Consider the following 12209-nt stretch of genomic DNA (forward strand, 5'->3'; position numbering starts at 1 on the left):
TCTTTTTGGATGCTCTAATAGGAAGAATTGCTCCCAATTACTTACACAAAGTCTATTTTTTTTTTGTTTTACATAAAATCAAGCAGTTATTTTTGGAGCAAATTGCCCAAGATTCCTGATAACCCTAAGATGTATAATTCACTAGACAATTGTATTCTCGAAGAAAAGTGATAATTGATGATCAAGTTGGTGGCGACTTCAGACTCTGTATCATGATAGTGTTTCTGCAGTTGAGTTGGTTTAAAACATGGCAGTGTTTCCCACATGATTCCGAAGTAACAGCTGTTGTCACTTGGCTTTATTGTATTGTGCAATCCAGAGGGTGCTATCTGCTAGGATTTTATCACAGCAGTGTAAAAACTTGAAGTTTAGAGCAAAATAAAAAAAAAAAAAGCACACTAATTTATGCATTCACTAGAAAGTGTCCATGTTTTTGTTATAAATAGAAAAGAAACAGCAAAGAAGACATTCCCTCTGGCTCTAATTCCCCATTGAGGCGCGTATACACATACAATCCGATCTGTTGAAGGTAAAACAGAGAAGTCCTATAACAGTTGCTCACCATGGTTTTATAGCTGATAGTTACAGATATTAAGTAGGTCTAAGACTACATCCATGGAACACCATCATGTAGAAGCCAACGGAAAACAGGAGCAATAAACCCTATAGGCCTTGCTTTGCCAGATTCTCGGGTGCTGTCTCCACTTGTGTTGGTCACACTGCTGCAGGACAGGAACCACTCACTCTTCCTCCACTGGCTGGTGACAGACAGAACCGGCCAAAAACTGGTCTAGATTGAGGTGTCTTTGAAGACTGGCAAATAGGCTCTTTGCCCATTTTTTTTTTTTTATTTCCGTTTTATGGGACACCAAAAGAAATATTATTTGGACACAAACTAGTTGCTACAACAGCCCATTAAAAGTCGACTAGATGCGAAAGGAAGAGAATGTCATAAGCTGTATGGATGTGTATCAGTTTTTCTTGAGAAAAAAATATCCACATTCTAAGGGCTCTTAAAAATGTAAAAAACTTGCCCTGTTACCACGGGTTTTTAGAACACCTCTAAACACACACAAAATAAGACAGATATTACCTACAAATTCCAACTGTTGCTTAAACTCTAAAAGCATTTTCGTATTATTTTGTTTTGATACAGAAGGGGGAAGTCAGCTATAAAGAAATATTAAAAAGTATATTTTTGTGTGGCCATCAGTCTTAAGAATATCGGGTTGCTTGCCTTCCCCAGCTTGTGCTGATACTGTAAGCGTGTGCTCAGGGGTATGACACAGGGTGCTCTTGTCCCTCCCCCTCCTCCCTTGACTCCCCCCTCCCTATCCCGTGGCTAAAGTGCCACCCCTCAAATGAGCCATTCCTTTTTGCTTTCGTCAATGGTCTCTGTGAAGTTGGGGTCGTTGTTCATGATGGCAGCATCTGCGCTCTCGGCTGACTCGGCTCCCTTGGCCTCGTTGGTGTGGTAGGTGCCCTTGTGACGGAACATGTACCGGATGAGGAATACCAGGGTGCAGAGGATGGTGAAAATCACCACAGCGATGACCCCTGGGGAGACCAGATAAGAACCAGAAGTTAAACAAGCCTTTCATACAAACCCATCTCGTCACTGCATCCCAGCTCCCTGGGATGTGACTCTTTCCCACAGAAAACAGTGACAGTCATGAGGACAGCGGAAGTGACACATGGCTTCTGCTTCTAGACACAAAGGGGTTAGCAGGAACCAGAAGGTGACTTGTCCTCTCACCCAAAGTAACTAAAACACTAGATAAAATCTACGATGCATAGGCTTTCAGACGGTGGATGATAGGTAAATCAGACACATGATGCCTGAGGAGAGAGTCTGAAATAATGAATTTCCACACTTTGCCCAGTGTTCTGACTGTCCACACTGCTCTCCAGAGAGAACCAGGACAACCCAGTGGACTTCCTGAACTGAGGGCAGGGCTTCGGGGCCAGCACATGTGCTCTGCACAGATGGATCTACTAATCTGTGAAGTCGCTGAACCTCCAGCTGAATACTAATATGTGCACGACCTTCCACAGAGCCAGGAGGCACAATAAACAATTTCCAGAGCTCACACAGGGCTGGAAGAGGATCAAGTTCTAACGGGAAATAACTACAGGCATCCAGTTCAGACTGTGAAGGGTCATGCTAAAGGTGTACTTTTAAGGGAGTGAAAGGTCTGTCGAGATTTGCCCTGCAAAAGCTTAACCAATTCAAAGATATCCAGTTGTAAGTACTGTAAGCAATCTCAGCACTCAAAATAAGAAGACAATTAAACCCCAAAACTCAGTCATGTTAATAATATCTAGCAGCCAATACAAAAATAACCAAACATGCAAAGAAAAAAAAATTTTTTCTACTACAAGGAGAAGAAGCAACTTAAATAAAATTGGCAGAGAAAACAGAGTGAGCACAGGGGGACCTATGCAGACCAATCACTAATAAAAAGAAAGAACCAATCACTAATAACCAAGACTGAGGGAGGACCTGTGCAGACCGATCACTAATAACCAAGACTGACTAAGGGAGGCAAAAGGGATGTGTACCAGAAAGAATAAGGAAAAATTCACAATGATAAAATATTCAATCTAAGAAGATGTAAGGTCTCTAAATGTGTATCCATCTGATTGAACTATGAGACAGCAAAGTGAATCTGATTGAACTACAAAACAGAAAACTGACAGAACCAGAGGAAAAATTAGACCAATCTGTAACCACAGCTGGAGACTTTGGCCCTCTTCTGCTTTGTAATTGACAGAACCATTAAACAGAAAATCAATAAGAATGTACAAGACCTGAACAACATTGAGTCAGGTTTGTTAACAAGCTGTAGATGGGAAAAAAAAATATTTATCTGCGTCTGACAAAGGTTTTGTATCCAGAATACAAACTCTTTCAAATCAAAAGCAAGAAATCAAATGATTGATTAAGGAGGTGGAGAAGGATTTCAAGACACCTCACAAAATATTTGCACAAGACAATAACCAGTGAAAAGACACTCAGCATCACCAGTGATAAGATACTCGCACATCAAAAAGCACAGTGATGCCCAAACTCACCTACCAGAGTGGCTAAGAAGGTCGACAGCACCAAGAGGTTGTGGAACAATGGGCTCCTTAGAGATTGATCATAGGACTGTAAGGTGGTTGGATCATTTTGGAAAGCTTCAAGGCAATGACTTACAAAGTTAAATATCCACCTTTTTAAATATTTTAGTGATTGAATTTCTAGGAATTACCAAAGAGAAATGGATACTTAAGTCTACCTAAGATGTGTGCAACATTATTAAGGTGTGTGTAGCTTTACTCACAATAACTCGAATCTGGAGACAAGACAACAATCTAGCAATGGGTAGGTGGAGAAAACAAATGGTGGCATATCCACTCAATGAAATACAACTTGGCAGGAGAAATAAATGCTATTGGCAAGCAAAACGGTGTGGACTGCTGTGGATATCACTCTATATAAATAAAACACTGTCCAGTGACCAGGCAGGAAGTGTAGGCGGGACAAGGAGAGAGGAGAATTGAGGGAACAGGAAGAAGGAGGGGGAGACACTGCCAGCCACGGCCAGGACAAGCAACATGCAAAGACGCCGGTAAGCCATAAGCCATGTGGCAAGGTCTAGATTTATAGAAATGGGTTAATTTAAGATATAAGAATAGTTAGCAAGAAGCCTGCCATGGCCATACAGTTTATAAGTAATATAAGTGTCTGAGTGATTATTTTATACGTGGATTGTGGGACTTCAGGGTTTGGCTTGGTGGAACCTGGAGAGAAGCCCTCCAGCAACAGTGGACAGATATAAAAAACATGATGCTGAACAAATGAAAGCACAGCAAATTTTATACCAGTTATGAAACCCTGGAGGAGCAAATAGAAAAAAGTGGGGATTTAAAGAAAGGGATTACAAAAGTAGCTGAGAGTAGGTATTTTTAGGATGATGTGTTCTATATGTTACAGTGGTGGATATGGGCCTATGAACTTGCCAAAAAGTCACTGACCTGTTTCATGTATACTTTGAGCTTATCTTAAAACAAAAGCCAAAAGCCAAAACCAATAAGAATAGGTACCATGATGAGATTATACTTGAACTTGGGATAATGTCACTGAACTACCCTTTTGAATATATTTTAATGTATTTTATTTATGTATATGTGTATGTATCTGTGTGTGAGTATGCACACATGTGTGTGGATGCCTATGGAGGGTTCTCTGGAGCTGGAGTTACAGGCAGCAGCCTTCTTTGGGTTCTGGGAACTGAACTTGGGTCCATTTGGAAAAACAGTATTTACTCTTAACTGCTTAGCCATCTCTCCAGCCCCATTTTTTTTTTAAGTCATTACTTTTCCCAGGTGAGTAGCTGCACGAAAGTCTGTTGTACGTCTCACATACCTCCAATGATAGCCGAGTTTCTGTTGACTCCATTTCTTATAGCTTGGCCTTGTCCTGGGTTATACGGGAAATCTGCACTGGCTGTAGAGAAGGAAATAAAGAATGAAGTGGAAGAGTCAAATGCACCGAATAATTTCACATTTATTTCCTCATATAGCTCTTAGACACTTCTCATTTTTACAAATGCAATTTTCACCTCAGGATGGACCCAACCTTATTATTGTCTCCCACAAAAATTCCAGACACCCCCGTTCCTGATTTCACTGTTTCTCTTTGTGTAAGTTCCAATGCTATGGCTTGATTGAGGGGAACGTTGGAGAATCTTAGAATGTTCTGAGCCAGCCTGTCCCCGTCCTGCTGACAAGTCTACTTTTAGAATAGTTATCCTCCAGGGGTTGGTTTCAGAACACTGAGTCCATAGACACTCAAGCCCTGTATGTAACTAGGGAGCATATGACTTTCATAATCCTCCTGTATGATTTAAATAGTCTATAAATTGCTAATCATATCCCATGGACTTGAATAAACACTGGAGTGGCTTTGGTTAACACTGGAGAATAATGATGAAGGGAAAAGTCTATCTGCATTTAGTTTAGACGATGTGAAGAGAGACTAGTTTTTGATCTGCAGTCCTTTGAGTCCATACCTGCAGGACCCACAGACACAGAAGCAGGGTGTTTGTTTGTGTTCTGCTGAAATCTGTCTCCTACCTGCCTTTATTCACACACTACTGCTGGTTTGGAGTTTATATGCTGATGAGATTTTCACAGCACACACTATTAGTTTAAAAGTAATTGCTTCTTTAATATTTAGCAAGGCTTTAATAAAACACTAGACCCTTCAGGAATATGTAAAGGGCTTAAAGTTCAGAAGTGTTGAGAAGAATGTTAATAGCTTAACTTTCTATTTCTTTCCCTGTTCAAAAAATATTAGGAGAAGTTGTGTCAAATTTAGATGTGTCTCTAAGATGAATTCCACTTAGCGCTCCAAAGGCAAATAGATTCTGAAACCTTTCTTAGGTCAGTGGACCATCTATAGCAAGTGATCCAAATAAGCAAATTCACCTTCACAGGTGGGTTTTCTTTCTGGCAGGGTTGGGGAACAAACCTATGGCCTTGCATCTGCCAGGCCAGGTTCTGCCACTGAGCTACGTCCCTAGACCATTCCAGCCCAAGGATTTGCAGTGGTAGGACCTTCTTTTGAGAAGTTCAAGCAAATCTCTCCAATAGAGGAAGTAACTTTTCCTCCAGCAGATGGAGCAGAGAACCAGAGTTTAAAGCAGCCTGCAGCCTGCTGGATGGCACCAAGTCACTGGGAGAAACATTTCCAAGGTCTGTACTTGGTATAATTAAACAGAGGCTGTGTTATGATTCAGGTAGAACCTTGCTAGGGACTTGGTTCTTAAGGCTAATTTAATCCCTGGCTATAGATAGCTAAGACTCTCCAGGGTCATGACAAAAACAGTCAGAGCCCTTCCTTGTCTCCTTAGACATGAGCGGGCCAAATGCAGGATTTTACTTTTTTTTGTTTGTTTGTTTTTCGAGACAGGGTTTCTCTGTATAGCATTGCCCCTATTCTGGAACTCACTCTGTAGCCCAGGCTAGCTTGAACTCAGAGATCCACCTGCCTCTGCCTCCCGAGTGCTGGGATTAAAGGTGTGCGCCACTGCCGCCCGGCTCGGGATTTCACATTTTTAACCAGAGTGTGTGATTTAGTTTTTTTTTCTCTCTTTGACTTCATTTAAAATTTAAAATTTCATTTTCATTTCTTTTGCATAAGTGTGCACATATGTAGGCACGAGCATTCCAAGGGGCACGGGTGGAGGAGTTGCTTCTCTCCTACTGTGCGGGCACCAGTGATTGAACTGTGCTGGTCAGTCCGGCAACAAGTGGCTTTATCCACTGAGCCATATCCCTGGGCCCAGACTTGGCACGTTTACCCAGGACCAGAGAAATTATTCTCTCTTGGATTTGTACATTACTGATCTTTTCAACTATCAGAGTCATTTAAACCTGTTGACTGCTAACAGCCATAAACTCTGACAAACATAGGAGTGAAAGAAAATTTATCTCCAGATTATCCACACTCTCTCAAGTCTTTAATTGTGGATGCAAATAGTGCCTTTGATGTAATTTCTTGCATTAACTGGCCCAATTCTAAGTCTAGATATCTTGGGAAACAGGAAGACAGCATACTTTGCTTCTTTCCCTAATGGTCCTTCCTCCCACCTCGTCTAGCTTTTCTGAGCTAGATAGCATTGATTTAAGATTTCAAATGCCAGCCCAAGAAGGCAAAGGTTAGTCATTTATGGGCTTTTCACTCTGGTAGTCTGAATGAAAAATGTGCCCGATAGGCTCAAGTATTTGGTCACTTGGTCCCCAGTCAGTGGTGCTGTTTGGGGGAGGTTATGTGACCCTTAGAACATGAAGCCTTGTTGGAGGAATGCACCGTATGTCTCGGGTGCGGGCTTTAGGAGTTTAGAGCTTCGCTCCACCTCCCCTCTCTCTACTTCCTATGTTCAGCTGAAGATGTGAGTTCCCAGCTTCCTGGTCTGTCAGCCTGCTATTCCGGACTCTTCTTCTGGAACTGTATAACAGAATAAACTCTTTTGTGGGGGAGCAGAGGAAGCCTCCAGTGAATGTATAAAGACTAAATGAAGCCCTGAGTGTGTATTGTTGACAAGGGCATGACCATGTCAAGGACCAATGCCTCTGATCTGTGGGAAAATGACAAAGCCTTCCTCCTGGGACAGGCTCAGAGGGATGGCAGAGTGGCAAAGCCTTTCTCTGGTTCAGTAGAGATGTTGGCAATGTGTACATAAACTGGCAACCACAGCTTTCTCCTTCTGGATGTTTAGAGCCTGAGTCTGCTAGCCTACGGACACTTTCTTCCGGACTAACTCGTTTCTCCTCCTGTGCTGTATATAATATATTGGTGTTCTCAGTTATGGTACAGAGTGAGCAGGACCCACCTGACCCCAGCTTTTCTGCATACATTTATGTGTTTGTTCTTTTTTCATTTCCTTCTCAACCCCAAGTTTCCAGAACTAAGCCTCGACAGGACATGGCATCCTTCCAAAAGTCATGGCATTTAATCACAGCAACAAAAACAACTAATACTCATTTGATATTAATTTGGTCACAAAATTATCTTATGTGACTAAAGCCAGTTTATATAAAAACAATAGAAAAATATCCATTGGATTTCTTCTTTATATGTGGGTCTTCTTTTTCAGAGAATTATTCCTCAGTAGAAATGGCACATTTATTCACGTACTAAATCTTGGTAGAAGATCTTCACTGTGTCAGACTCCATTCTGAGTATGCACAGTGAACAATAAAATGGGCAAGATGTGTAGTAATGAGAATTTCCTGTCCCTGGTGGTCTAATTACATGTGCCATGCAGACTTTGTTTATACAGTGAAAACGCTAATTAAAAACGTGGATGTGGTTTCAATCATGAGCGTCCCCAGTCCTGGTGACTTGTTTGAGTTTGCTTTGTGGTTTCCACACTGTGTGTCATGCAGCTCATATGACCATACGGCACAGCAAGATTTGGTTCATTCCCTGACTCGGCCACTTTTGAAGGATGAAGTTTAGACCATCACTGTCCCTCTTTTACATCTTCAGGCCTTTGGATGTTGTAATTACTCTTCTCCATATGCTGCTTGGTCCATCTCTAGCCTGACTAGAATTAGAACCCAAGTTAATTCCAAAAGAAGTAATCCTCCCACTTTTGAGCCCTTTGAAAACTAGGAAGATCCAGGCAGGAGAGTTGTTGTAAAAGCCCCAACTTTTTAGATGGTTGAGTATGGGTTAGAACCATGATAGGAGGGCCCTTTTAGGGGATGAAGAAAAAAATCTGTGATGGAAATACTGAGCTTGCTGCACCTACAGGACTCTCAGGTGGGCCTTTCTTCTAGACATTTGGAGACTTGGAACAAATCGTATTTCTTGTCTTCTAACAAACACAAAACTTCTGACTTTTTTTTATACAATATGAACTTTCAAAACACATTGAACATCCCCTTAGAAATGTGTGGACAAATATGGGATTTCCCACAGCCCTGGCATATGATTTAGTTCTTTTTCTCTTAGACTTGATTTAAATTTTTTTATTGCATTTTTGTGTGACAAAAATTGCAAGCAGTTCTGTTATCAGCCTACTGTGACAACGGTCTTGATGGCACAGGATGGCTGCTTTCTGTCTGCATGTCTCTAATAAAATGCTATCCACTTTAGGAATTTGTAGCGTGGTATAATTTGTAATGTGGCAGATGAACCATGGCAAAATTTTTTTCTGCTTGAAAGCCTAGCTTGTGGTGTTGTGTCCTTGGCCTCAAAAGTGCCCCAGATCACAGCTGCTTAGATATATTGGTGGCCTCTTTTCATTTCCTCCCCCTCCAGTGCTGAGGGGAACCCAGGTCCTTGTGCAGGCCAGGCAAGTACTCTATCAGTGACCAACATGCCAACCCCTGTCCGGTTCCTTTGATGTTACAGCTATGAATGGTGCTGGAAGTTCTGCCTGGGGAAGAGACCTGAGCTGACTCAGGAGAATGCAAGAGTCAGAGAACACTGGACACCTCCCCGGGTTGCCACTGAGGTGAATCTGAATTTCTTGGTCTTGTGAAGGCCTCACGTGCATAGGATTTCTCTCCTGCTTCTTCCCTCATAAGACTACTTTTCCAACGAAATATTCTGAATGTAATGGATTCTTATTGCTTCAGGCCAGCTCATCAGAAAACGCTCCCTGTCTGGATGTCTGGTTTATTTTTCTTCTCTTTTCCCAACCCAAATTTTACCTCTTTCTTGAAGGAACTTTCTAATTAAGTGGCCAGGCCCCTTTTCAATAGTTATAGTCTTCATTCTTTATTACTTCTTTTTTTAAAAATCTTTTTTCATGTGTGTGTTCATGTGTGTGTACATGTATTTTGAGGCCAGAGGACAACTATGAATGCTATTCTTAAGGCACTATACACTTTCTTTTAATCTTTTTTTTTTTTTAATCTTTTTGAGACAGATTCTGCCTAGTGAGCCAGAATCTACTTGTCTCTGCCCCCGCAGGGCTGGAATCACAATCATATACCATTGTTTTAAAATGTGGGTTTAGTGATCAAACTCTGGTCCTCATGAGTGTAGAGAAGTATTTTGTCCTCTGCACCTTCTTGCCAACATCTTATCACTTCTTATGTGGTAGTTGTCATCTTAAAGGAAGGGACAAATCTTAGTTAAAAGTTCTATTCTGATGAATAACAATGCGGTACGGTAAGGGAGGGCTAAATGCATATTCATCAATGAGCATAATTAAAGTCAGTCTGTGAAGGGTTGTTCAAACATCCATGGAGCCTCTTTGTGCTGGATAGTTTTATGTCAACTTGACACAAGCTAAAGTCATCAGAGAGGAAGGAGCCTCATTTAAGAACATGCCTCGATAAGATTGGTCTGTAGCTAAGCCTATAGGGCATTTTCTTAATTAGTGATTGACAGGAGAGAGCCCAGCCCATTGTAGGTGGTGCCATCCCTGGGCTGGTGGTCCTGGGTTCTAAAAGAAACTAGGCTGAACAAGCCACGATGAACAAGCTAGTAAGCAGCAACCCTCCATGGCCTCTGCGTCAGCTCCTGCCTCCAGGTTCCTGCCCTGCTTGAGTTCCTGCCCTCACTGCTTTTGATGATGAACTGTTATATGGAACTGTGAGTGAAATAAACCTTTTCCTCCCTAAGTTGCCTTTGGTCATGGTGTTTCATCGCAGCAACAGAAACCATAACTAAGACACCCTTCAATAACTCTTCTATGCAGGTATAATTTAAAAACTCAGCTGTCCACTGTCAACTAAAGCCTTAAAGCAATGCAACAGTTTTATTCTTCCTATCTCACAAAAAGTGGAAATGAATATATTAAATACAGAAAGCATATTAAAGATGCCGCATTCACTAGATCTTTGTTGTTAGAAACCAATTAGTGAAAACCCTTCAGGCCATTAAAAACCCTTACAAAATCAAGGACATGCATAGTTCTTTTTTATTTCTCTTTCCTTGCATGAACATCCCTGCTTTTATGGCTTTATTTTTAACTTAAGCCTGGTTATTCCAAAGCATGTGAATGCCCACTCCCTGTGGCAAAGCTATTTTATCCTGACAATCACAGCAAATGCTACTTTGGTAGATGTATTTCTTTGTTACTGTTCTTTCTCCCCATATCCTTTTGGAATGTGTAGAGAAATACAGCGACCAAGATAAGAGCCTGGGTTGTGGATGACAAAGCTCATTCATGACACGTGCTCTGGTCAGCTGATATTCATGCTGTGCCCCCTCGCCCTTCCCCCTTCCAGCTCCCTGGGAGAGCCAAACAATTTTAGAGGCGCTGAAATATCAAGGAGTCTATATCTTGGGAAATTGTATGAGTAAATCCAAATTTGGAGTGATAAAATACAGAGGTACTATTGAATCTCAGGGGCAGACTTGCATCCTGTAAGTACAGACTATACTCAATGCATTTTTCCTGGAGCCCCAAATTACAGAACATAGGAAGTATCCCCCTTAAACATTCATCTGTTGGAGGGTGGTCCTTTTGGGGGCGGTTCTGGAAACTTTAGGAGGTGGGACTCCAGCTGGAAGAAATAGACCATTGCTTTTGGATCCTTGGAGACATGTTGTTATGTTGTCCCTGGGTCCTTCCGGTGCCTGTTCTTACTTCCTGGCCATCATGCTGTGAGCTGCTTTGCTGTGCCAAAGGCTCCCACTGTGTTGGAATAACACCTCTGAAATGGTGAGCAAAAGAACTCTTCCTTCCTTGAGTTTATGCCAGGGATCTAGTCACAGAGCACAAAATAACCACCATGTGATGACAACCACCAGGCAAAGAGCCATCCCTGCTAGGGTTTACTTTCTTACGAATGTGTGTGCATTTCTGTGCATCTTTCCTGCTTACAATCTTTTTGTTTGGTGTTTCTAGTATTACACTCATAGATCAAAGCCCTCTTCTGCCTCCATGGACACCAGGCATACAAGTGATACATAGACATGCATGTAGGCAAACCACTCATATACATTAAAACTAAAGGGTCTGCGTGTGTGTGTGTGTGTGTGTGTGTGTGTGTGTGTGTGTGTGTGTGTGTTTCTATCTCCAAAACAGAGCATGAGAGACATTTATCTGAAAAAAAGGAAATCCCACACAATGGTAGTAAGGGGTCAACTCTAAGAAACCTCAACTGACGCTGCAAATCAGAACCCCACCCCCAGTCTCTTGGTAGCTGATATCACCCCTAAAGAATCAAAATGACACAAAGAAAATGGTCATGGCTATGGCAAAACCAAGAACAGAGGTAACTGTGTTATGAAGCTCCACTATTGCATTATAGTTTTTGATTGCATTTCTAAACTATAAAAAATTAATAAAAAGCTTCAAGACAAGCGTTGAAACTGGAAACTGACTTTAAAATGCACTTGGAAAAACAGAATATTGAAAAACATATTTGAAGTCTTTCCTCCAGTTTCTCATCTGTCTAGGGAAGCGGGGAGAGAATGCGGAATAAGACAAAGATAATTCCAGGGGTTCTAGTTCTTATTTAATGTTTCAAATATGAAAACTTATAGACTGCAGGCTCAGAAACAAATTGCACAAAAACCACATTTAACTGCATGTAAAAGTAACTATTTAACATAAAACTCCCCCAAATGAAAGGCACTAAAAGCTTCAGGTTGTCGTATGTCAGAGACTAAAAGGGGGAAAAAGATTGGATTTGACATCACATAGAGAAAATGTCTCCATGGAAACCACTGGAGCTTCAGCATTGAAAGT

The 12209-nt window shown here is 41.5% G+C and overlaps 1 protein-coding gene across 1 annotated transcript in view; it reads right to left on the minus strand.

Moving 5' to 3' along the window:
• Positions 1 to 268: 268 nt before the first annotated feature.
• The window catches only part of Cntnap2 (contactin associated protein 2), a 2034995-nt gene continuing 2023054 nt past the window's right edge, over positions 269 to 12209 (minus strand). The window contains exons 23-24 of the mRNA XM_028876400.2: positions 4412 to 4492; positions 269 to 1557 (exon numbers count right to left, since the gene is read on the minus strand). Coding sequence (XP_028732233.1) covers positions 1358 to 1557; positions 4412 to 4492 — 281 coding nt within the window. The 3' untranslated portion in view covers positions 269 to 1357. The remainder of the gene's footprint in view (positions 1558 to 4411; positions 4493 to 12209) is intronic.

Source organism: Peromyscus leucopus, chromosome 3, assembly GCF_004664715.2.
Source record: "Peromyscus leucopus breed LL Stock chromosome 3, UCI_PerLeu_2.1, whole genome shotgun sequence".
Taxonomy (NCBI): Eukaryota; Metazoa; Chordata; class Mammalia; order Rodentia; family Cricetidae; genus Peromyscus; species Peromyscus leucopus.